This window comes from Nannobrachium achirus (genome assembly GCF_963921795.1).
Source record: "Nannobrachium achirus genome assembly, chromosome: 9".
Lineage (NCBI taxonomy): Eukaryota > Metazoa > Chordata > Actinopteri > Myctophiformes > Myctophidae > Nannobrachium > Nannobrachium achirus.
The window spans coordinates 41,350,119-41,374,742 of NC_137818.1; the positions used below are offsets into that span (position 1 = coordinate 41,350,119).

The 24,624-nt window shown below is 42.8% G+C and overlaps 3 protein-coding genes across 4 annotated transcripts; 2 read left to right on the forward strand and 1 right to left on the reverse strand.

Annotated features, from left to right (window-relative positions):
- Positions 1-1,463: 1,463 nt before the first annotated feature.
- On the forward strand, positions 1,464-2,277 carry LOC308291502 (troponin C, skeletal muscle-like; the record flags this gene model as incomplete). Its single annotated transcript, XM_080733521.1, has 4 exons — positions 1,464-1,617; positions 1,757-1,871; positions 1,981-2,117; positions 2,246-2,277. 4 exons carry the CDS (start codon positions 1,464-1,466, stop codon positions 2,275-2,277), a joined length of 438 nt encoding a protein of 145 aa, XP_080589647.1.
- Positions 2,278-3,155: 878 nt separating this feature from the next.
- Positions 3,156-17,753, reverse strand: taf13 (TATA-box binding protein associated factor 13). Its single transcript, XM_080733522.1, has 2 exons — positions 17,699-17,753; positions 3,156-3,715 (listed from the first exon to the last, which is right to left on the reverse strand). Exon 2 carries the CDS (start codon positions 3,712-3,714, stop codon positions 3,340-3,342), a length of 375 nt encoding a protein of 124 aa, XP_080589648.1. The 5' UTR covers position 3,715; positions 17,699-17,753; the 3' UTR covers positions 3,156-3,339.
- LOC308291498 (troponin C, skeletal muscle-like) lies at positions 17,482-24,444 on the forward strand (the record flags this gene model as incomplete). Of its 2 annotated transcripts, XM_080733516.1 has the most annotated exons (6): positions 17,482-17,611; positions 21,156-21,207; positions 21,304-21,447; positions 22,348-22,462; positions 23,678-23,814; positions 23,936-24,444. In XM_080733516.1, the coding sequence occupies 5 exons, from the start codon at positions 21,198-21,200 to the stop codon at positions 23,965-23,967; spliced, it is 438 nt and encodes a 145-aa protein (XP_080589642.1). In that variant the 3' UTR covers positions 23,968-24,444. The 2 variants fall into 2 exon arrangements, with proteins under 2 accessions (XP_080589642.1, XP_080589643.1); XM_080733517.1 differs by lacking the exons at positions 17,482-17,611; positions 21,156-21,207 and having other exon boundaries at positions 21,294-21,447.
- Positions 24,445-24,624: the final 180 nt, after the last annotated feature.

Consider the following 24,624-nt stretch of genomic DNA (forward strand, 5'->3'; position numbering starts at 1 on the left):
AGGAGTCTAGCTCCCCCTTTGGATTTTAACAATCCAGGTGTGTGTGTTGTGCCATGTGCGTGTGTAGGCTATAAGCAGTGTTGCATTGGTAATTCAATGTTTGGGTGGACGCTCGATTTAATGACGTCACGCGCGTGTCGCTTAACACCTACTCTTAGGTCTACCGTCTATTGATTTGCATACAGGCTCGTTTCTTTGTTAAAACACCCTGCCGTGTGCATGAGAGGCATGATGACCCTGCTCAGAAAAGTTTTCTGAGAATAAGAAAAAAAAAAAAAAAACGTATGTTGCTAGGCCTATATCAGTGGTTCTCAAACGTTGTCATCATGTCAAGGACTCCCCGCGGACACCCATTAGTCAAAAGTCAAATATGCAGAATAGATAGGCCTGCGCTGCGGGAAAAGCGCACACGGCACGCTGACCAGCGAAAGCGCACACGGCATGAACGCTGACCAGCGAAATGCAACACTGCAGAACCAACTGCAGCGAGTTACACGCAGAGCACATTATTGGGGATTAGCACCATGGAGGGGGAATCAGGTGGCAATAAGGTTGGTTGCCACTGCCAGCCATATACAGTGAACGTATTGAGCCTGAAATAGCTTTTGACTAATGTTCATCAGCTTTCACCAGCCTCTACAAGTAGCCTACAACATGCATTTTCTAATTTCTAAATCTAGTCCTTGCAAGGCTGCCTATACTGCCCTACAAAGGCAGAGTGCAGTAACTACCTTTTCAGACAAACCAACTTATTTGTGTTGCCCAAAGGTCAAATTAGCCTTCATGATATGGGGATGAACAATTAGCTCAAGAACAGATATACAATCAGTTTAATATCACTTGTATGCCTTTATCTAATTTGGCTGATCAGCTGTAACTCTTTTAAACCCATTTTTAGTGAAATTCTTGTAGTTACTGCACTCTGCCTTTGTAGGGAAGTATAGGCCTGGCTAAGATAATGATCAAGTGACAGAGCCAACACCAATACTTGTGTTTTGACAATATTTATGGCACGAGCAATGTAGGCTAACAACACAATACAACAATTACAATAGTTTTGGCGGTAATAGGCTACATGTAGCCATGTGTAAAATGAGCCCATCTAGACAATGAAGTGCCAACTTCCAAGTGTTTCGATTAATTGAGTATAGCCTACACAGGAACACCCAATGGAAACAAGCCATATAGTGCTTTCTTGGGTTTAAAATCCAGACCTTGGATTGAACTGGACTTTCTTGTGCTTTCCTTTTACGTTTTTGCAAACTGCAAAAGTATTAGAACAAATCAATCAAAAACGTCCTGTTTTACAGACTGACCAGCAACAAGAGGCCCGCTCATACCTGAGCGAGGAGATGCTTGCCGGTGAGTAGAAAACCTTGTAAACTGGTCCATGCACCAAGCGCTGATTTATGGAAAACATAATATGTAATAGGCTATAGGCCTACATGATATTTATACAAATTATGGCTCCAGAGTTCCAGGCTGCCTTCAACATGTTCGATACTGACGGTGGCGGTGATATCAGCACAGCCGAGTTGGGTACCGTGATGAAGATGTTGGGCCAGACACCTTCAAAAGAGGAGTTGAATGAGATCATTGAGGAGGTCGATGAGGACGGTGAGCACATTATCAAATATATTTTTCTAAACGTCTTTTGAAAATTGGTGCGCTTTGACTGCGGTACTTGGAACATCAGCCCACAGGCTGCATTTATTTTCTTTACTTGTGTACGAATGATGTGATGTTTGGACCTCAGGTAGCGGTTCCATCGACTTCGAGGAGTTCTTGGTCATGATGGTGAGGCTGCTAAAGGAGGACCAGGCCGGCAAGTCTGAAGAAGAGTTGGCTGAATGCTTCCGTGTGTTCGACAAGTACGTGAAGTATTTCTTACACTACACGAAAATCGACCCGTTTCATGACACTCAATCAGGCTATGTATTCGCCTAATGTTCCCTTTGTCCTGGGTGTTATGTAATGCAGGAACGGCGATGGCATGATCGACAGAGAGGAGTTCGCCGTAATCATCCGCAGCACCGGAGAGCAAGTCACAGAGGATGAGATTGATGAGCTGCTGAGGGACGGAGACAAGAACGGTGATGGCGCGCTGGACTTTGACGGTAGGCCTCACCTGTGTTCATGTTGAGATGATAAGTGTGGTTTGGAAAATCAAACACTTTTATACATTTTATTGGTACTGCCTCTTTCCACACCCCAGTAATACTGTTCCATCTATTTATTTATCCAGAATTCCTCAAGATGATGGAGAACATTCAGTAAACCCACAGAGACTCATGGACATTCCTCCTCCTCTATATCCTTCTGTCCACCGTACCTGATGCCCCAACAAAACACTTCCCCCACCTCCCTCCTCACTTGTCCACCTGGTTCACTGCCTCCAGCCCCAACAGACAGCTAGGGCAATAGAGTGAGGGTGTGCACACAACTCATCGACACTGCCCTGAAACTATTCCGTGACAGGACCGCAAGACTGGGATGTGAAATTCACTGCACACACTACTGTGGCGCATGACATAAGTGACCCCTACTAATAAACACGCTGGTATACTTCTATTATAGATGTTATCTGCTGCATAGACCAATGAATACAACCATTTAACTGTACAAAACAAAAATTATTTGATTGAACAGATAATAAATGAATAAACATGACTTGTAGTTGGTCTGACATATGTATGGTCTGTATTCAGATTGTTTTGAGGAATAATCAATAAAATGTTTGTTTCTTATTTTTTTCATCTTTGTCTTTGCAACAGAGTGCATATCACTATCAGAAAGTCATGACAGGACGATCATGGGCACTGAACCATGAGATATATAGGCCAACACTACAGGATGTGTTGAGAACAGCATACATCTCTGAATCCTCAATTATGTCAGATTTCAAATAACTACTGTAAAATGCAATTATGTTTAGGGAAAGTTAAATTGTGGCCTGGGATACATATATATATGGTGGATGTTGGTTTAGAAGGAAATCAATACTATTAAAAGATGAATAGTTTGTCATATTCTTTCTATATTCATAACATAAAACATTACAAGTTATAGAAGCACAGTGTAACTAGCTAATAACTCTGGAATATTGGATTGTAACAAATCCCGCTGATCCTACTGCAGTCTGCAACACATTAACCAGGTGTATATTTCTTTATTCAAATTACTGACACATTAGAACATAGCTGAATGTTGACATGACAATCCGAAATCTAAAGGATTCAGCAAAGCAAATAAGAGTACCTACTTACAAATATTAATATTTCTGTGATAGGCAACAATTGAAGCCTGTGTAAGAGAATATAAAAGGTGTCTTTTTTTTGTTCAAGAGCCATAGTTGGCTTCATCAAAGGCCTTCCTTGCTCTCTTCAGCTCCTCGTTCATGGTCAGGAGGTCTTTCACTCTGGCAAACTTCCTGGGGTCTTTGCGGATGAGGAAGACTATGTCCTCCACCTGGACGCGGCCCTGGCGGCCGATGGACATAGCTTTGTGGGTCATCTCTGTGACAAACTCAATCACAAGGTCCTCTAGAATGTCTACAGATTCCGTGTAGGGGTTTTGGTCGTCCCCAAATCCATACATCATACAGCGGAGCTCCTTGGAGAAAAGCCTCTTCCTCTTGCCATGGCCCGCATCAACCCCGCTGGTGCTATCATCCAGCTCCTCGTCATAACCAGGCTCATCTTCCTCCTCAGCCATTCTGTGGACAAGTAACCACATGGAACATATATATAATATATATATAATAAATATATACACACACGAATAAAAATGTGACGTCAGTCATCTATGAGGTTTCTATGACGTAAAACTCCAAATTTGGGCACAGTTTCAGTTAGCCTCGGACTTCCATTTATATCAAATAAATAATATATTCAACTTAAATCATGTATTACAAAACATATTGTGGGATGCATGTGCTCTACTGCAGTGGTTCCCAATCGTTTTAGCTCAAGACCCAAAAGAGAGATTTAATAGACGTTTGCCCGGGACCACGCAGCCCGCTTGTAGATCGGCTATTTCCACTACTTCTTAAAAATTGTTTTTCTAATTTATGCAATTTCTTGGGTTTTTATTTTATTTATTCATGGAATTACTAAGAAAAATCATTGCATTTTTTAAAAATGTTTTGAGATAATTAAAAACAAAATGTAGGAAACAGAAAGTTAAGGCACCCTAAAAATGTGTCTGCGACCCACAAATGAGTGCTGACCCAGTGTGTTAGGGAACCTGATCGGTGCCGTCGGTCTAGCGGTTTACATAAACAAACACATCACTAGCCCAGAAACAGACGAGCACCCTCCGCTGGCGATCTGTTGTTATACTGCTCCGATGTGAGGTCCTATGGAACCATCCGCCCGCTGCCGAGGAACGGCTCCACGGCGATGGGGGAAACCCCTTTGGCGGACGTAAATAAAAAAATCGAAGTGGAGCTGTGTGTGTGTGTGTGTGTGTGTGTGTGCAACAGCGCCCCTCCCTTAACATGTGTGGTCAGAAAAGGTTACTGCAGGCTACAGACAGACACGGAGACAGACAGACCCACACACACGGCCACGTATAGGGAGCTTGTGTTCCACACAGCTCCAAAAATAAGGGTGGTTCCATGGTCGCCGATCACGGTTTTCCATAGACCGCCACAAGAAAAGTATACACCGGCCGGTGTTATATTTTATGAAGAGACCATTTCAAAATGAGACAGCGTCGGTCGTCGTCCTAGAAACGGCAGATGTTGGACATGGTGACAAAACGCGAGGCTGTCCGCGTCAGTGCCAATATTAAATTTTGTCAAAATACCGATCCGAATCTTGTTTAGATTAAGAAACGTAGGACACTCACGTTGTCGTGCTGTGGACCGTGGTGCTCCGTAGGCTACTTGTTGTTGTTGTTTTAAACAGGAAGACAAACCAAACCACTTCTTCCTGTCACTGTCTAACAATATACGTTTTATAAATAAAACTATTTGCCATGAGTACACGTGTCACGTAGAATACATTAATTATTCAGACCATTTAAAGCGTACAAATAAACGCATCATTAAATGAATGAATACAAATAAGAATATAAAGAGTCAAGACGGGATTCGATCTCCGCCCATTCTTGGCATAAAGCCAACGTTCTGGAGCATAGACCGCAACGCCACGATAGCCACAGCATTCCTGAATTATGATCCCGTTACATAGTAAAGACAAACAGCTATCCAAACACACAGACGACATGGTCATTGGATTAACTTGAGACATTGACACTGATTTCCAACTCGGCTGTTTAATAGGCAACCGATTTGTCTCTCAACACCTCACTCGCCATCATTCATCAGATTAGTCTTCATGGTATACACTTAGAAATAGTAAATATGACGCATGATATAAAGTTAGTCTAGTTAGAACAACTCGAACTGGTATAAAAAATGACAAAGCCTCCCCCTGACCGTCCTTCAAAATATAGACTAAGGCCATAAGGCTACCTATCTCCCCTTTTCTTTGGAAATATCTCCTATTGTTTTTTTTTTTTTTTAGAACTGCCCCCCCCCCCATTTGTTACTATTCCCTATGCATATAGTAGGCTACTGTCACTGTGTTCTGTCTGTCTGTCTGTCTGTCTTTCAATGTTATATGAAAGACCTTACTAGGATCTCCTTTTAGTTGACTGTATCAGTGATGTGACTGTTATGAAACTGTACAAAAAAATGTAAGTCTGAAGTTAGCCTTTTTTGAATGATGTAATGTTTTAGCATAGTAGCCTACTGTTTGTCTGCCATTTTAATATTGTGATTTATTTTGTATTAATTGAGTAAAGGACCCCAGTGTAAGCAAGCCATTGTGCTTTCTTTGGTTTAGGGGAGGTATATGGCCTTAGTCTGTATTTTGAAGGACGGTCAGGCGGTCAGGGGGAGGCTTTGTCATTTTTTATACCAGTTTGAGTTGCTCTAACTTGACTAACTTTATATCATGCGTCATATTTACTATTTCTAAGTAGGCTGTATATACCATGAAGACTAATCTGATGAATGATGTCGAGTGAGGTGTTGAGAGACAAATCGGTTGCCTATTAAACAGCCGAGTTGGAAATCAGTGTCAATGTCTCAAGATAACCCAGTGACCATGTCGTCTGTGTGTATTGATGGCAGTTTGTCTTCACTCTGTAAAGGCCCACCCAGACGAAACGCGATGTTGGATAGGATCAGATGTCGTGCCCGGGGGTTTATCGGTGTTCATTTCAAACGACAGTCTTGAATTCGGGCCCGGTATATCCCGCTGTGCCAAGTGAAATATCTCAGACCATTACAAATGAGACCGACGTCTCGCGATTCTAGCCACCCACGATCTCGGGGGGGTGGTGCCAGGAGAGACGCGTCACGCGACTAGATGAAAACTCCGCCCCCTCAAGAGAGTGTTTTTCTCTCTCTCTCTTTCTTCACTCACTTGTTCAATTTCGAAGATGGACACTGACACGGACACTAGCAGCGCTAGCAGTAGCAGTAGCACTGATACGGAGTCTGACACTGAGTTTATGCGTACTGTAGCTGTGTGTGCGCTGCTGTGTTGCGAAGGCGACGACGAACCACCGCCACAGAAGAAACGGAAAAGACGGTGGACCCACACATGGCTCCAGAGACGAGATCAGCGAGGATTGGATCTTTTGCGGTCAGAGTTGGAGGTAAATACAAAGATAGTTATTACAGTCTCTGATGTCTTGGTACAGCGGACAGGTGGTTAGAAAGTGTAGCTCAGTTTCCACTTCATTTTGTGTGCAGTGTGTATTATGACACCGTATTATGACAAAAAGTATAACTCGCCTCTTTTATATCCCACAGGTGGAGGATCGCTTTGGATTCGGACAGATGCTGCGGATGAAACCGGAGGAGTTTGACTTTATCCTGGGTCTGGTCGAGCCCTTAATTCTAAAGGCAGACACCAACATGAGACTAGCCATTCCCCCATGTCAGCGGCTGTCCTTAACCTTGCGTTTTTTGGCAACAGGTATGATTTCGATTTCCTGTAGTACTATTACTGAAAAGATATAAAGTGTGTGTGTGTGTGTGTGTGTGTGTGTGTGTGTGTGTGTGTGTGTGTGTGTGTGTGTGTGTGTGTGTGTGTGTGTGTGTGTGAGAAACATAAAGGTAAACAATGAGCTGGATGTGCGCACGATGGTAATGTGTCTATATCTTCTTTGTCTAGGTGAGAGCTTCAGTTCCCTCCGGTTGCAATACAGAATTGGGACCAGCACTGTAGCAGGCATCGTCCTTGAGACCTGTACTGCGCTGTATGAGGCCATGAAAGATGACTTCCTGAAGGTAGGATCTGTTTGATCAGACAGTTTTTATAGTTATAGACACATACTTTAGGATTAGGACAATAATAACCACATCTCTAGATAATCATATTGTCTTGAGTGACTGCTCAGTGTGATATTTGTATATAGTTGTGAGTATAATGTTAATATATTGTAACATACATTACAGTAATTATCTTTTGCTAAATTGTTACTCATTCATTTTTTTTCTCTCTCTTGCTAGACGCCAACAACTGAGCCAGAATGGCGTGCCATCGCCCAGGGGTTCAAATCGAGATGGCAATTTCCACATTGCCTGGGCGCATTGGATGGAAAGCACATAAGCATCCAACCTCCAGCAAACAGCGGCAGCGTGTTCTACAACTACAAGGGCGGGTTCTCTATCGTATTGATGGCGCTTGTAGATTCCGACTACAAGTTCATCTATGCCAATGTTGGGGTACAGGGTAGGGTCCCAGACGCAGGCCTGTTTGCCCACACTGACCTGTTTCGTGGAATGCAGCGAGGCCTGCTGAACTTTCCTCCGCCCGAGCCATTGCCAAACACTGACACTGGCATAAATGTGCCATATGCGCTAGTCGGTGATGAGGCATTCCCCCTGAGGTGTGACCTTATGAAGCCATATCCTCACAGGCAGCTGGACCACGATCAGAGGATCTTTAACTACCGCTTATCAAGGGCACGGCGAATAGTTGAAAATGCTTTTGGCATTCTCGCAAACAGGTGGAGGGTTTTCAGGTCTACCATATGCCTTGAGCCAGAAAAGGTGATCCAAATCACTTTGGCCTCTTTATGCCTCCATAACTTCCTTTGTGGCCGCAGGTCTAAAGCATACTCAACCAGAACCTATGTTGACTGGGAAGACAGAGAGCATAGGTTAGTAGAGGGGGGGTGGCGAGGTGAAGGCATGGGCAACTTGGGTTCCATAGGAGCTGCCAGAGCTCGAAATCCAACAATGTCTGCCAAATCGCAACGCGACCTCCTGCGAGATTACTTTGTGTCACCTGCAGGTAGCGTCCCCTGGCAGGAGGACCGCATTAATAACTGACAAAACAGATGATGTGAAGTAGAAGGAATTGCACCTACTGTACACAAATGTATACTGTGAAGTAGAATATAATAACCTGTTGATGATGAAGATACCAAAAAGTTCGGTACAGTACAGTAGCAGTATTTGAGGATGCTCTTTTATTACCCTTTTTAGATTCTTATTTTCTTAGATGTGGTTTGCTGTTGTATTGTTTGCAGTTATTTTATATATACCACTGCATTTGTCTGTCAAACTAAAGAGGGTATACTCTTATGTAACCTTGAACCTTGAAACATTTTGCCTTTATTATTTGACGAAATCAGCAGCACTAGTTTGCACTAGTTTGCTTGTGTTTAGATATGTTCCACATTAATTCTGCTAAGCCCTTTGAGTACTGTGTACATTTTGGCATTCTCTGTAAATAAACCTTGGGATTGTTGTACTTTTGGGTTTGTCCCTTATTTATTTCTTTAGTGTACTACTGTCACTGCATCTGGTAACTTGCCATATTTAGTTTAGGCCTCTCCCCACACACAAGGTTAATATAAAAAAAGGGGAAAAACAAGTTTCTATCACACAAAGATTAGGAAGACCCCCTAAACTCTGAGGACCCCCATCCTGTCTGTCTCGACAATAGGTCTTTTCAATTGATTTTAAATGTCAATGCATGAAATGTTAATTGTTAATTCAGAGTGGCCCATGTTGTCTTTACAACATACTCCTTTGTATATTGGAGCCAGACATGGAGAAATAGACTCCACCATTGTCCAGAGCCACACACCTTGAACCTGTATAGCAGGTTCAACTATGTGGTAACAAAGGGTCCTTTCAATTACATTTAAATGGCAATGCATGAACAGCAGTGGCCCAATGTAATGGTCTGTCTGGCTTCAACACACATATTTAAATTGTTTCCTGTGGAAATAAGCTTAGTCTTTTCAAGGGAAACGGGATTTTTTTTGGATACTTTATTTACAGTTATTTACAGTCAATAGTACAGTGAAAGTTCAACAGTTATAAGCACCATAGTGTCAAAGTAACTAGCTAATGCCATGACATTGTATTGATTAGCTGTGTACATGTGTACAGTAGCCTACACTTGAAGGGAATACAGCAATATTTGTTTTGTGAACTTGATGAAACTGAAAATGAGGTTCACTTTCTGTTAGTGACCCCAGAGTCTCTCAAAAAGTTTCTCCATGAATGGAACAGCAGTGGCCCAATGTAATGGTCTGTCTGGCTTCAACACACATGTAGGCCTACACATGGCTAGAATAATATTGGCACTAGCATTATTATACAGTATATATTTATTTTAGGGGCATGTCATGTGGTCTACCTGCATATTCGTCTGACATTCAATGTTATATGAGATATTTAAATGGTTTCCTGTGGAAATAAGCTTAGTCTTTTCAAGGGAAACGGGATTTTTTTTGGATACTTTATTTACAGTTATTTACAGTCAATAGTACAGTGAAAGTTCAACAGTTATAAGCACCATAGTGTCAAAGTAACTAGCTAATGCCATGACATTGTATTGATTAGCTGTGTACATGTGTACAGTAGCCTACAATTGAAGGGAATACAGCAATATTTGTTTTGTGAACTTGATGAAACTGAAAATGAGGTTCACTTTCTGTTAGTGACCCCAGAGTCTCTCAAAAAGTTTCTCCATGAATGGAACAGCAGTGGCCCAATGTAATGGTCTGTCTGGCTTCAACACACATGTAGGCCTACACATGGCTAGAATAATATTGGCACTAGCATTATTATACAGTATATATTTATTTTAGGGGCATGTCATGTGGTCTACCTGCATATTCGTCTGACATTCAATGTTATATGAGATATTTAAATGGTTTCCTGTGGAAATAAGCTTAGTCTTTTCAAGGGAAACGGGATTTTTTTTGGATACTTTATTTACAGTTATTTACAGTCAATAGTACAGTGAAAGTTCAACAGTTATAAGCACCATAGTGTCAAAGTAACTAGCTAATGCCATGACATTGTATTGATTAGCTGTGTACATGTGTACAGTAGCCTACAATTGAAGGGAATACAGCAATATTTGTTTTGTGAACTTGATGAAACTGAAAATGAGGTTCACTTTCTGTTAGTGACCCCAGAGTCTCTCAAAAAGTTTCTCCATGAATGGAACAGCAGTGGCCCAATGTAATGGTCTGTCTGGCTTCAACACACATGTAGGCCTACACATGGCTAGATTGAAGTATCTCATATAACATTGAATGACAGACAAATAGAACACAGTACTATGCAGTAGACAAAACATTATAAAAACAAAGGTAGGTTGGTAGTCTTCTAGGTAGGCTACTGTGCGCACACTGGCCGCTGCTCACTTTATAGATATTATAATTATATATTCAGTTATGTTTTTGGCAAGCGAGACGCGAGATGTGATGCGCATCCAGCAAGACACGGCTGAGAGTGTCGCATCTCCAATATCATTGATTGACCAGTGTCCACTCCTAAAAAGCATCAACCAGCATTTTAACGGCAACCAGCCAGCCATTAAACAGACATGAGCTTAATCAGCTAATAGCAATTATGAATGTCCAAACCTCGCCGTTGTGGGCGTGCAGTCGCAGAAAAAAAAAAGTTTAACCTCTCGCTTTTTTTTTTTTTTACTGTCCCACCAACATCCAAGCATATAGAATAGGGACAGGCCTAGGTTCCTCAATATCATTTAGCTGGGGACCCCCTGGAACTCCCCAAGGACTGGCGGTCCTCTTTGAGGACCAATGAACAAACTGACAGAACGAGAGGCTGATGTGCCTGCAGCCCGCGCGTAAAAGTAAAAAAAAAAGGAATGCAATGGAATGTCTCTGACTTTGAGTATTACATTATATGAATAAGATATTATATATAGGGTGTCTGTCTGTCAAGTTGCACAAGGTCAATTTAGAGCCCTTATAATACACGGATAGAACAGCACTGCCCTAGCCAAATCTGCGCAGCAAAAAAAAAGACACTGCCTTGTTGCCAAATGACTGCGCAGAAGAAGAAAAAAGAAGAAAGAACGCTATAGGCTATAACGTTTTTTGAACAAGTGATTACAACAAGGGAGAGAGTAGGCTAAAGTAAAAAGTAAGTAGGCTAATAATAATCCTAATACAAGTGTAGGCTGTGACAGAATAGCCTACACTCTGCGCATCCTAAAAAAGGGAGGAGCTGGCTTCATATAATCTGATGCAATCCCGTGAGCTCATTCAGACGACAATAACTGTAAAGGATTCCTACCCGATGACCCGACAATATCAAGCTTTTTTGATATTATCGTGAGTGCTCCCGACGAGTCCCGAGGTCATAAAAAAGCTAATTAACATAATCCGATCGTGTCGGGGTACTGTTCAAGCCCAAGACCGATTCCGGGGCCGACCAAACGATTTTCCCGGGGGGTCCTCCCGAAATCTTGTCGGGGCTCCTCGGCCCCGGGTTCGGCTCAATGTGAACGGGCCTTAACGGGATTACAAATCATACTCTCCGTGTCCATCGTGGTGCAGAGGCCCATGCTCTAGGACGGAGATTTTATGCCTAGAATGAGAGGAGATCGAATCCCGTTGACTCTTTTTATTTTTAATTTGTATTCATTCATTTAGTGATGCGTTTATTTGTACGCTTTAAATGGTCTGAATAATGAATGTATTCTACGTGACACGTTTACTCATGGCAAATAGTTTTAATTATTGATAAAACATATATTGTTAGACAGTGACAGGAAGAAGTGGTTTGTTTGTCTTCCTGTTTCAAACAATAACAAAAAGCAACCTACGGAGTACGGAGCACCACGGTCCACAGCGCGACAACGTGAGTCTACAAACTTAATCTAAACAAGATTCGGATCGGTATTTTGACAAAATTTGATATTGGCACTGACGCGGACAGCCTCGCGTTTTGTCACCATGTCCAACATCTGCCGTTTCTAGGACGACGACCGACGCTGTCTCATCTTAAAATGGTCTCTTCTAAAACTAGATCACCGCACTTGCCATGTTTTCCCATTCAACCAAGAAACCCCCCGGCGGCAGTTGCCAGTACTGCTTCGTATTCTGCTACAATGCGAACGGAGCAGTACTCGCACCTGCCGCCGGGGGGTTTTCCGTATTTAACTAGACTAAATAAGCGATTTAAACCTTTTTCCAAGTGCCGGTGTATACTTTTCTTGTGCCGGCCTTAGGAAAACCGTAATCGGCGAGCATGGAACTACCCTTATTGTTTGGATTCATGTCCGCGAAAGCGGTTTCCCCTGTCGCCGTGGAGCCGTTCCTCGACAGCGGGCGGGTAGTTCCATTGGAGCTCACGCCTATGTGAAATGAGCAGAAATAGCGTTAGCAGAAATAAGGCTTCCGGCGCCGATCTCTTCAGAATAAGAGTACCCCTAAAGCCATTGCAAAAACATTGAAAACGGATAATTTTGTCATAATATGGACGTTACAAATATAGATTAAGTATCTAAACGAACAAACAAAATGCAAATTAGGTTTCTGGGTATAAAAGAAAGGTTTTAATAACATAAAAACATAATAAATGGATAAATGCTGTTCACTGGAGTGCATAGCCTTTACAAATTTGACTCTGGACAGCAGACGGCTCTTTGTGTCGCCACTTTGGAGACATGCACGCGTGCGGGAAAACCTCCTCTATCACGTCACACTCTCCGCTAAGCGGGGGAGGCGTCCCCTCAATTTATGTTGGCTTTCCAGTGCAGCAACCTGCTCAAAAAAGTCAAATTTTCCGACATTTTCAGACTCTAGTTGGCGCTGGAGAGCAGACGGCTCTTTGTGTCGCCACTTTGGAGACATGCACGCGTGCGGGAAAACCTCCTCTATCACGCCACACTCTCCGCTAAGCGGGGGAGGCGTCCCCTCAATTTCTGCTGGCTTTGCAGTGCAGCCACCTGCTCACAAAAGTGACATTTTCGGACATTTTCAGACTCTAGTTGGCGCTGGAGAGCAGACGGCTCTTTGTGTCGCCACTTTGGAGACATGCACGCGTGCGGGAAAATCTCCTCTATCACGCCACACTCTCCGCTAAGCGGGGGAGGCGTCCCCTCAATTTCTGTTGGCTTTGCAGTGCAGCCACCCGCTCAAAAAAGGGTAATTTTCGGACATTTTCAGACTCTAGTTGGCGCTGGAGAGCAGATGGCTCTTTGTGTCGCCACTTTGGAGACATGCACGCGTGCGGGGAAACCTCTACAATCACGCCACACTCTCCGCTAAGCGGGGGAGGCGTCCCCTCAATTTCTGTTGGCTTTGCAGTGCAGCCACCCGCTCAAAAAAGGGTAATTTTCGGACATTTTCAGACTCTAGTTGGCGCTGGAGAGCAGATGGCTCTTTGTGTCGCCACTTTGGAGACATGCACGCGTGCGGGGAAACCTCTACTATCACGCCACACTCTCCGCTAAGCGGGGGAGGCGTCCCCTCAATTTCTGTTGGCTTTGCAGTGCAGCCACCCGCTCAAAAAAGGGTAATTTTCGGACATTTTCAGACTCTAGTTGGCGCTGGAGAGCAGATGGCTCTTTGTGTCGCCACTTTGGAGACATGCACGCGTGCGGGGAAACCTCTACTATCACGCCACACTCTCCGCTAAGCGGGGGAGGCGTCCCCTCAATTTCTGCTGGCTTTGCAGTGCAGCCACCCGCTCAAAAAAGTGACATTTTCGGACATTTTCAGACTCTAGTTGGCGCTGGAGAGCAGACGGCTCTTTGTGTCGCCACTTTGGAGACATGCACGCGTGCGGGGAAACCTCCTCTATCACGTCACACTCTCCGCTAAGCGGGGGAGGCGTCCCCTCAATTTCTGTTGGCTTTCCAGTGCAGCAACCTGCTCAAAAAAGTCAAATTGTCCGACATTTTCAGACTCTAGTTGGCGCTGGAGAGCAGACGGCTCTTTGTGTCGCCACTTTGGAGACATGCACGCGTGCGGGAAAACCTCCTCTATCACGCCACACTCTCCGCTAAGCGGGGGAGGCGTCCCCTCAATTTCTGCTGGCTTTGCAGTGCAGCCACCCGCTCAAAAAAGTGACATTTTCGGACATTTTCAGACTCTAGTTGGCGCTGGAGAGCAGACGGCTCTTTGTGTCGCCACTTTGCAGACATGCACGCGTGCAGGGAAACCTCCTCTATCACGCCACACTCTCTGCAAATCACCTGAGAGTAGATCTGACCATACTGGAATACTTGGGAGGAATGTGAACAGTTTGTTTAAAATAGTTTCTGCATGATAGTTATTTATACCTGTGTCATTGGTGTTTTTCATTGCTTGATTGGCTTTAGTCCTTACTTGTTCAAAATGGTCTTTGAAGGGAGATGCACTTAAAGGAATGTGCTTACAGTCAAATACATCATCACCCTCAATGTCATGTGGACTGTCTGGTTGATCATGGTCTTCCTCCCCTCCCGGCATTTTCTGCGTTTCAGACTGGATGCTGACCTGTCACTATTGATCTGAACAGGTGTTGCATTGCAACCAAATATGTCCCTCTCACTGGCCCTCAATTCCGTGAGGATCTCCTCCACAGCGTGCTGTGTATGAGTGTCGCTGATCATAAATGCTACAGGTGTTGAAGCGGATGATGAACTTAGAACAAGCTCATAATACAAAATGCTTTTAGTTGTTATATTGCTCTTAATCATTCCCCCCGTTGCATCCCATGATACTGCATCCTTCGTACACAAGTTGTGCCACATTCTCACTCCTGCTTCATTAAAACATATAATCTTAAGGGGGCTAGCTTTAATACATTGAATGAATCCTGTTAAAACTTTACTTTCTGTGTCTTTCTCTTTATACTGCTTTTGCAGTAGCATCAAAGCCTGAATCTCGTCTTCATGCAGCCTTTTCTTTGGCGCACTTCACTTCTGATCTTTCTCAACACGTCTGTGTTGAGAAAGATTAATAAGTTCCCCCAATATACCATTGTTTGTCTGTTTTATTATTTTTTCTGTTACTACTCCAAGGGAAATGGCAGGTATTTTCAGAATGTGAAAAGCTGAGCTCATCTTACTTAAAATATGCTTCCAACTCCATCTAAACTATAATTTTGCGAATGTCTGAGTGAGTGTCTGTCTGTCTCAGCGTTTCTCCTCGGTGGCTGGAGCAATTGATCTGAAATCGCATCACCATCAGCATATGAACACACCTGACATAACTGTGAAGCCCGTTTGTCACTTTCACAAATCGTATGCTGTATAATAGCATTTTTATGGTGTATCTATATCTATTTAGCCTACAGTACCTTTTGTGACCACACATGTTAAGGGAGGGGCGCTGTTGTTCAGGCCATGCACAATCACACACAAACCCAAAAAATTGTTGTCCAAAATCATGCAGATCGGTACACAGTATCTCTGTAGCCGTTAAATGGAACGGGTATTTACATGCTCCTACATATTAGCTTGCAAGCACCAGTTAAAGTTACTTTCCATCCCTCACATATTGTGTGCACAGTGCACATCCCATAATCCACACACTGCACATCATTTCGGAGCTCATATCTTTAACGGGTAAGGGCTAGTTAAAGCAAATTTGTAAACTCACAGAAAATATCTAATATCTCTCTCATGCACACTTACACCTTTTGTTAAGTTACCTGAATCCCAAAGTCCAAAGGAGTATTCCAAGATAGGACAAACACATGAAACATTTTTTTGCAAGTCATTTTAATTTCCATCATTCTCATTCTCATTTCCACTTATTATCCCTACTCACATCTTTTTGCCTTTGCCAAGTAAAAATGTCACTTTTTTGAGCGGGTGGCTGCACTGGAAAGCCAGCAGAAATTGAGGGGACGCCTCCCCCGCTTGGCGGAGAGTGTGGCGTGATAGAGGAGGTTTCCCCGCACGCGTGCATGTCTCCAAAGTGGCGACACAAAGAGCCGTCTACTCTCCAGCGCCAACTAGAGTCTGAAAATGTCCGAAAATGACCCTTTTTTGAGCAGGTGGCTGCACTGGAAAGCCAGCAGAAATTGAGGGGACGCCTCCCCCGCTTAGCAGAGAGTGTGACGTGATAGAGGAGGTTTCCCCGCACGCGTGCATGTCTCCAAAGTGGCGACACAAAGAGCCGTCTGCTCTCCAGCGCCAACTAGAGTCTGAAAATTTCCGAAAATTACCCTTTTTTGAGCGGGTGGCTGCACTGGAAAGCCAGCAGAAATTGAGGGGACGCCTCCCCCGCTTAGCGGAGAGTGTGGTGTGATAAAGGAGGTTTCCCCGCACGCGTGCATATCTCTAAATTGGCGACACAAAGAGCCGTCTGCTCTCCAGGGCCAACAAGAGTCTGAAAATGTCAGAAAATGTCCGAAAATGTCAACAGAAATTGATTTTACGCCTCTCCCGCTTAGTGGAGAGTGCAGTGTGGCAGAGCAGATCTCCCCGCGTGCATGTGTCCAAAGTGCCGACACAAATAGACGTCTGCTGTCCAGGGCCAACTAGATTCTGAAAACGGCACTTTGTGTACTCAATTTTAATTTGAAAATAACAGATCTACAGGCTCACAATGCGTTGTGATGCAACGCATTGTGAGCTTGTAGATCTGCTATTTTCAAAAGATATTTATTTAAACATTTGAAAACTTGAAATGGGAATTCTGCACAATGAGTAGTCCTACTTTTGATACTTTAAGTACATTTTAATGCCAATACTTTTGTACTTTTACTCAAGTATATTTTGAATTCTGTGACTTTTACTTGCAACAGAGTATTTTTATATAACACTTTTATGGTGAGTTGTTACAGGTATATTTTCATTAATTACATTAATATAGTAGCCTACCATACTTTGCATCTGTCCTGTCAAAATAAACAGATAAACCCCTGCTCTAGCCTATGATAGCTCTTTTATGGGATTACAGTAGAACGAATTGAATTGGAATGGAATTAATTTTGTTAAATGGCTTTTAATAGCTCGCATTCCACGAATTTCAATCTGAAAGAACCTGGAAAATGTGTTAGGACAATTAGAAGTACACTAGTATAGAGACATACATCATATACTCATCTTTTAAATACATTTGTGTCTTTTAAATATACATTATTTACTGCACTTTTATTTTGAAGGCTGGAGCCTGGCTTATTTCTGCCAGCGCCCAGACCGGAAACGTTCTTTCTGCTCATTTCACGGACCTGGAGCTCACGACGGAGCTAACAACAGATCGCCAGCGAAGGGAGAGGTTCTATATGGAGCTAGCACATCACTAGCCCAGAAACAGACGAGCATCATGTTAACCATGGCTACAGACACACAGACAACCTCCTACAGAGGCAAGTTGTCGTAATATAGTCACAAAACAACCGCTTCTGTTCAAATACATCATATAGCCTAAACACATACACAATACTTTACTTTACCTTCTTCAAGCAAAAAGATCTCAGTCGGTAACGTGCTTGCTGCTTTGTTTTTCTGGTTGGCGAACCACTTCCGTTTCCCTTCTTTTCTTCTTCTTTTAGTTGTATGGCGGGTTTAAATCATTGCTTATGGGTGCATACCGCCGCCTACTGTATCGGAGAATGTCACACGAGCGCCTCCCTGGATTACTTCACAATAATTAATAATTATATTAACTATTAGGCGGCCTAAAAGCTATAATAGTTAACGTGGATTTATCACGGATCTATCATAAAATCCTATATTCTTCAAATAGACAAGTCCTCTCTTGTTAGAGAGGACGCCCATATCATTATATTTTAAGAATAGGATGGGTTAGGGTTAGGCACACATTGAGCATCTCAGTCCAACATTCGATTCATAGGCCTACTTTCTTTTGCGAGCATAATATGCTTTGTTAAATATGACCAGGTGCATGGTGTTACTGTGTGAGATTAAAATAAATCCTTGTGCCTATAAATACATCTGGATTTTCTTTTTCTATTTTTTTTTCTTTCTTTTTTTTTCAAAGGGCAAAGGGCTATCCGATTGAACGGCTGGAGCAGGCTTTCACCTCTGCCTTTCATAAATCCCGATCTTATTTAGGCCTACTCAAAAAGAGTTTAAAACAGGATACGAAATAGTAACCTGGACACATTCACCCTATATTCGTATCACATCAGGTCAGTTTTTAAGAAACGTCACCTTTTACCATCTGACCTGAACTTTCATACACTTTCCAAAATCCCCTGTTTGTTAACAAGCGGGGACGAAATCTAAGATTGATTCACTCAAATTTCTCAAGCAACAAACAAGCGCAACTTACACAAACTCTGCTCATCCCTATCCCCAGTGGCAGGTGGTAGATGTGCCCAATGCGGTAGAACACCACTGCACAACACCAACAATAAGACAAGTCTTTTATCATCTGTCCACTGGGCTGACTGGGCAGAAATAGCCTACTCAATAAAAACGTCATTATTTATGCGCCTCTACTCACGTGGTTTATGTCCCTCCGTTGTCCCTGGCCTGTGGTCTTTAAAAGAAGGCCAAAAGAAGGTCACGAGTCACAACCTTCCTTTAAAGAGAAGGGATCTTCACCCTCCTCAACACTTTATGGTGCGCTTTTTCCCTGTTGTTTAGGCTATTTATCCTTACTCAGCTGTTGACTCAGTACACCTTATATTTTATATTCATTTACATATCTAAAAGTTGTCAATGTATTTCTAATATTGATGTCATTGATTGATTACTAAAATACTAAAGTACCTTTGTCCATTTGGATTCCATAAATACCACCTTTGCGGCTTTGCCACCTGTATGGGCGTCCTCTCCATGGTAACAGACTGTCATGGGTCCCTGATTGACCTTTCTGAGTGCTTCTATATATACGTGCCTGTTGCTTGAATGTGAACCACATACCTGATGAAGGTCGTTTAGGACAAACCGTGGTAGCCTATAATAAACCACTGCTGTAACTAAGTGAAGACATTGTGCTTCCATTTTTCTATTGTTGCACTGGTTCACCTGTCCTTGTAGAAGGCTATATGCGAAAAAGGACTTTTCTCTACACACTTTGTCACTGACTGACTTCTCTACACACTTTGTCACTGACTGACATCTCTGAAGTGTCAAGAACAGACATGTCCAGCCAAGTGCGATTGCCACCAGTTGGCACCAGAAGAACCCTAAAAGTTCAGGATTCTAATTCTGGAGGGTTGTAAAACGCTTGAGGCGTGTCTTAGGTCTCCTGTTTAAAGTGTATGTGAAGTCTGATTTGACTATTGTCTCTGTTGGGGTTCATACGGATTGACCACTCTTTTTGGATTTTTCTGTGGATATCTTTGGGGGGAAACTAAACAATCTGCAAACATGGTAAGACCTACATTTGTTGAAACGACCAGTTAAAATAATCCCAAGCATGATGATCAACCAAAACGCAAATTAAGATTGATTGATAGCCTATAACTCTTTTTTGTAATGTTTTTCCTTTTCTTTTTTCTTTATCGCATGAGAAATTCAAATGATAAATAGATAACCTTGCCCGAGATGCATGTTTTGTGAAGGATTATCATGAATTTATAAAGCTATAACATAGTAGTGACACTGTTAACTTTATTTTTTTATTTATTTATTTATTAATTGTTTAATTTATCTTTAATGATTGTGCTAATTAAGAGCCTTTGTAAAGGAATACATTCAGTGATCTGTTGTTTTTTGTGTGTGTGTGTAGAGCACAGCTCAGGTTAATTTTCTAAAGAAGTTGCCATCTGCACTGAGAGTGCCTTCTCTCCAGAGCACCTGTGCGAGAAATGAAACGCACCCCCCACAAGCAACCAGATTTAGCCTACATTACTTCGATAGTAGGCCTAACTGATAACAGAAGCCGTGTGCTTTCCTGAGCGTATCCTTTTAGTTGACCTTGTATGAGTGAACTGTAGCTACTGGCATGAAACTGTCTGTAGGCCTACCCTTTCTCATGGAAACTTCTAATACATAGGCTACATCAATCAATCAATCAATAATTGGCTAAATCGCCCTTTGATTTAGGCCTATAACATATATCCTCTCCAGGTATATATGGATATATATATACCTGGAGAGGTAGTCTCCAGGTATATATCCTCTCTAGGTATATATATAAATATATATCTATATATATCTATATATATATATATATATATATATATATATATATATATATATATATATATATATATGTATATGTGTATGTATACCCGGAGACAACCTCTCTGGGTATATCCTCTCCAGGATATATATATATATATATACAATGAATGGACCATTGTGATATGCACACTGTTGACAGCTTTTGTAGTAGTGGTGGCAGGTGTGAGGTGGTGTGTGCCAGTGCTAATAGCAGACATAGGCCTACGCACTGGGGCGGCCATAGCTGAAAGGTTAGTGAGACTGCCAGCACTCCGGAGGTCACATGTACGGTTCCAGCTCTCAACAATGTGTCAAAGTGTCCCTGAGCAAGACACCTAACCCCTAACTTTAACTATTAGGCCTACCAACTCGAGGGAGTTAAAGGTTAAGGATGCAACAAGTCATGAGTGACTATGACTATGATAAGTGACTAAATTTGTGCCAAGGGGGAATCAGGTGGCAAGGTTGGTCCAGAATGCCTTTTACAGTGAACCAATGTCTTGAGCCTGAAATAGCCTTGGCTAATCTTCACCAGCTCTCACCAGCCTCTACAACAGATGCATTTTCTGTAGGCTATAGGTCAATAAAATAACATCTAATCCATGCAAGGCTGCTCCAAATAGGCTAAGTCTGATCAGTGACACTGTCAACATCAATACTAATTGTGTATTTGTGTTTTGCCACTATTTATATGGCAAGAGCGATGTATGTATAATAATACAAAAAAGGGTTTTGACAGAAACAATGTGCCAACAATGTCCTGTTTTACAGACTGATTCGCAACAAGAGGCCCGCAGCTACCTGAGCGAGGAGATGCTTAACGGTGAGTAGAGATCCTTGTAAACTGGACCATACATCAATATTAGCACTGATTTATGGCAAAAACACAGCTTTTCCATAACAATTATTATGGCTCCAGAGTTCAAGGCTGCCTTCGACATGTTCGATACCGACGGTGGCGGTGATATCAGCACAGCCGAGTTGGGTACCGTGATGAAGATGTTGGGCCAGAGTCCTTCAAAAGAGGAGTTGGATGAGATCATTGAGGAGGTCGATGAGGATGGTGAGCATCTGGATATTATATCAAATTATAACAACTAGCCCTTACCCGTTCAAAGATATGAGCTGATTGAGCTCCGAAATGATGTGCAGTGTGTGGGTTATGGGATGTGTGCACTGTGCACACAGTATATGAGGGATGGAAAGTAACTTTAACTGGTGCTTGCATGATAATATGTAGGAGCATCAATGTAAGAAATACCCGTTTCGTTTAATGGCTACAGAGACACTGTGCATCAATGTAAGAAGACACTGTGTAAGAAGACACTGTGCATCAATGTAAGAAATACCCGTTTCGTTTAATGGCTACAGAGACACTGTGTTCCCACCCACCCGTCTGCACAAACACCCACCTGCCTGCACACACACACACACACACACACACACACACACACACACACACACACACACACACACACACACACACACACACACACACACACACACACACACACACACACACACACACACACACACACAGCTGGTTAAACATGTTGCCTCATGCTAGATGCAGAATAGATATGCCTCATGCTAGATGCAGAATAGATATAGATAGACCATAAAAATGCTAATATACAGCATACGATTTGTGAAAGTGACAAACGGCCTTCACAGTTATGTCAGGTGTGTTCATATGCTGATGGTGATGCGATTTCAGATCAATTGCTCCAGCGACCGAGGAGAAACGCTGTTACAGACAGACACTCACTCAGACATTTGGAAAATTATATGTTAGATATAGGCTTTATATTTTTCTAAACGTCTATTTAAAACTGACGCTTTGGGCGTCAGTATACGCACAAGGACTGCAGCACTTAGTTGGAACCTCAGCCCGCAGGCTGCGTTTGTTTTCTTTACTTGTGTACGAATACAGTCAGACAATGATGTGATGTTTGGACCTCAGGTAGCGGTTCCATCGACTTCGAGGAGTTCTTGGTCATGATGGTGAGACTGCTAAAGGAGGACCAGGCCGGCAAGTCTGAAGAAGAGTTGGCTGAATGCTTCCGTGTGTTTGACAAGTATGTGAAGCATTTCTTACAATATGAAAGTCAACCTGTTTCATGACACTCGTATTTATCCGCCTATTGTTAGTGTGGTTGCCTTTCTAGAGCAACCCAGCAAAAGGAATACTTGTCCCACAGTTTTGGCTGTTTGTCAACCATATGTCAAATCGACCGGCTTCATCGGGAATCGTGTGCTTCCATTTTGCTAAGAGATACGTTGTATAGTTTAATTAATATGAATTTATTATTAGTGAATAATAACATCCCACTTCACTATTCACCTTATCCCTGGCCATCCCCATTGTGGGGTAGGGTAGGCCAAGACAGAAATAGCAAGACTCACCATCCCCGGTTTACGTCCATCTGAAAAGGTGGGCGGATGCCTTTTTAGGAGACCGGCAATCTGGTAACCCATCGTAAATCTTTTTTTTAAAACAGCTGGTGCACATCCCAATAGAATGGTCAGGATGTTGGCCTGTTTGGTCGGCCCTCAGCCCTCCACCTCCGGAAACCGCAAACCTGCTAGAAAAAAACACCGGAAGTTCAGTGAAATAACATTGGAGTCTATGAGAGCCGACTCGACAGCTTATGAAAAAACAAAAGTATTTCTGAACGATTGACACCTTTATAAAATAGTCTTTTCGATTGATTTCTCATGCCACGGAGACTTGAGTTCAGTAATACTTTTTGGTTTCTGTCGCATTACTTTTTTTTTCTTCTTCTTTTTTTAAGATTAGTTTTTTGGGCGTTTATGCCTCCATTGGATAGGACAGTAGACCGACAGGAAATGGGGGGAGAGACAGGGAGCGACACGCGGGAAAGGTCGTCCGGATCGGGAACCGAACCAGCAACGCTGCCAGGCATCAACGCCCACGTGGCAATGCCCAAGCGGCACGCACCCGGACCAGCAGGCCAGTGGGCGCCTCTGTCGCATTACTAAGACAATAATTTGATTACAATAAATGTACCCCCATTGATTCCGGATACTATAATACTAGTCTTAGGAATGCGACAAATACAAAAAAATCAAGTATCCATGGCATGGCATGGCATCCATGAATAGAGAAAAAAAGTCATTTTGGGGGTGAACTACTCCTTTAACATTCCTGAACCGATTATATGACGATTGTCACAATCAGACCAATCGGACAGGATTGGTCATGCTTCACTTGACATCACAATATTTGCACCTTTCTAGTTTCCCTTTGTCCTGGTTGTTTTCTTATGCAGGAACGCTGACGGCCTGATCGACAGAGAGGAGTTTGCCCAAATCCTCCGCAGCACCGGAGAGGCCATCTCAGAGGAGGAGATTGATGAGCTGATGAGGGACGGAGACAAGAACGCTGATGGTGCATTGGACTTTGACGGTAGGCCTCACCTGTGTTCATGTTAATGATGATAAATGTGGTTATGAAAACACTTTTTTTTACATTGTATTGGCAATGCCCCTATAGTAATAAATACTGTTCCATCTGTTAATTTGTCCAGAATTCCTCAAGATGATGGAGAACGTGCAGTAAACCCACAGACTTATGGACATTCCTCCTCCTCTATATCCCTCTGTCCACCATACCCGATGCCCCAACCAAACACTTCCCCCACCTCCCTCCTCACTTGTCCACCTGGTTCACTGCCTCCATCCCCAACAGACAGCTGGGGCAACATGGTGGGGGTCTATAGCTGGCCGTTACTTTTCTCCAGCTTGCTTGTGTGTGCACCCAGCTCATCGACACTGCCCTGAAACTGTTCCCCGTGACAGGACAGCAAGACTGGGATGTGAAATTCACTGCACAGACCACTGTGCTACTCATAAACACACTGGAAAACCTCTAGATGTAGTCTAGACTTGTAGCCCGTTACCTGCTGTGTAGACCAATGAATACAAACCTCTACTCTAGAGGTAGTCTAGACTTGTAGCCTGTTACCTTCTGTGTAGACCAATGAATGAATACAACTATTTAAATGTACAAAGAAACAAAATAATTTGATTTAACAGATAAATTAATAAACACATGCCTTGTAGTTGGTCTGACATTTATGGTCTGAAATTTTTTTATTTCTTATTTTTTCTTTGTTTGACCCACAATAATCGTTGTCTTTATTTTGACAGAGTGGATGGTTTAAGTATAATCGTCAGAAAGTCATGACAGGACGATCATTGGCACTGAACCATGAGA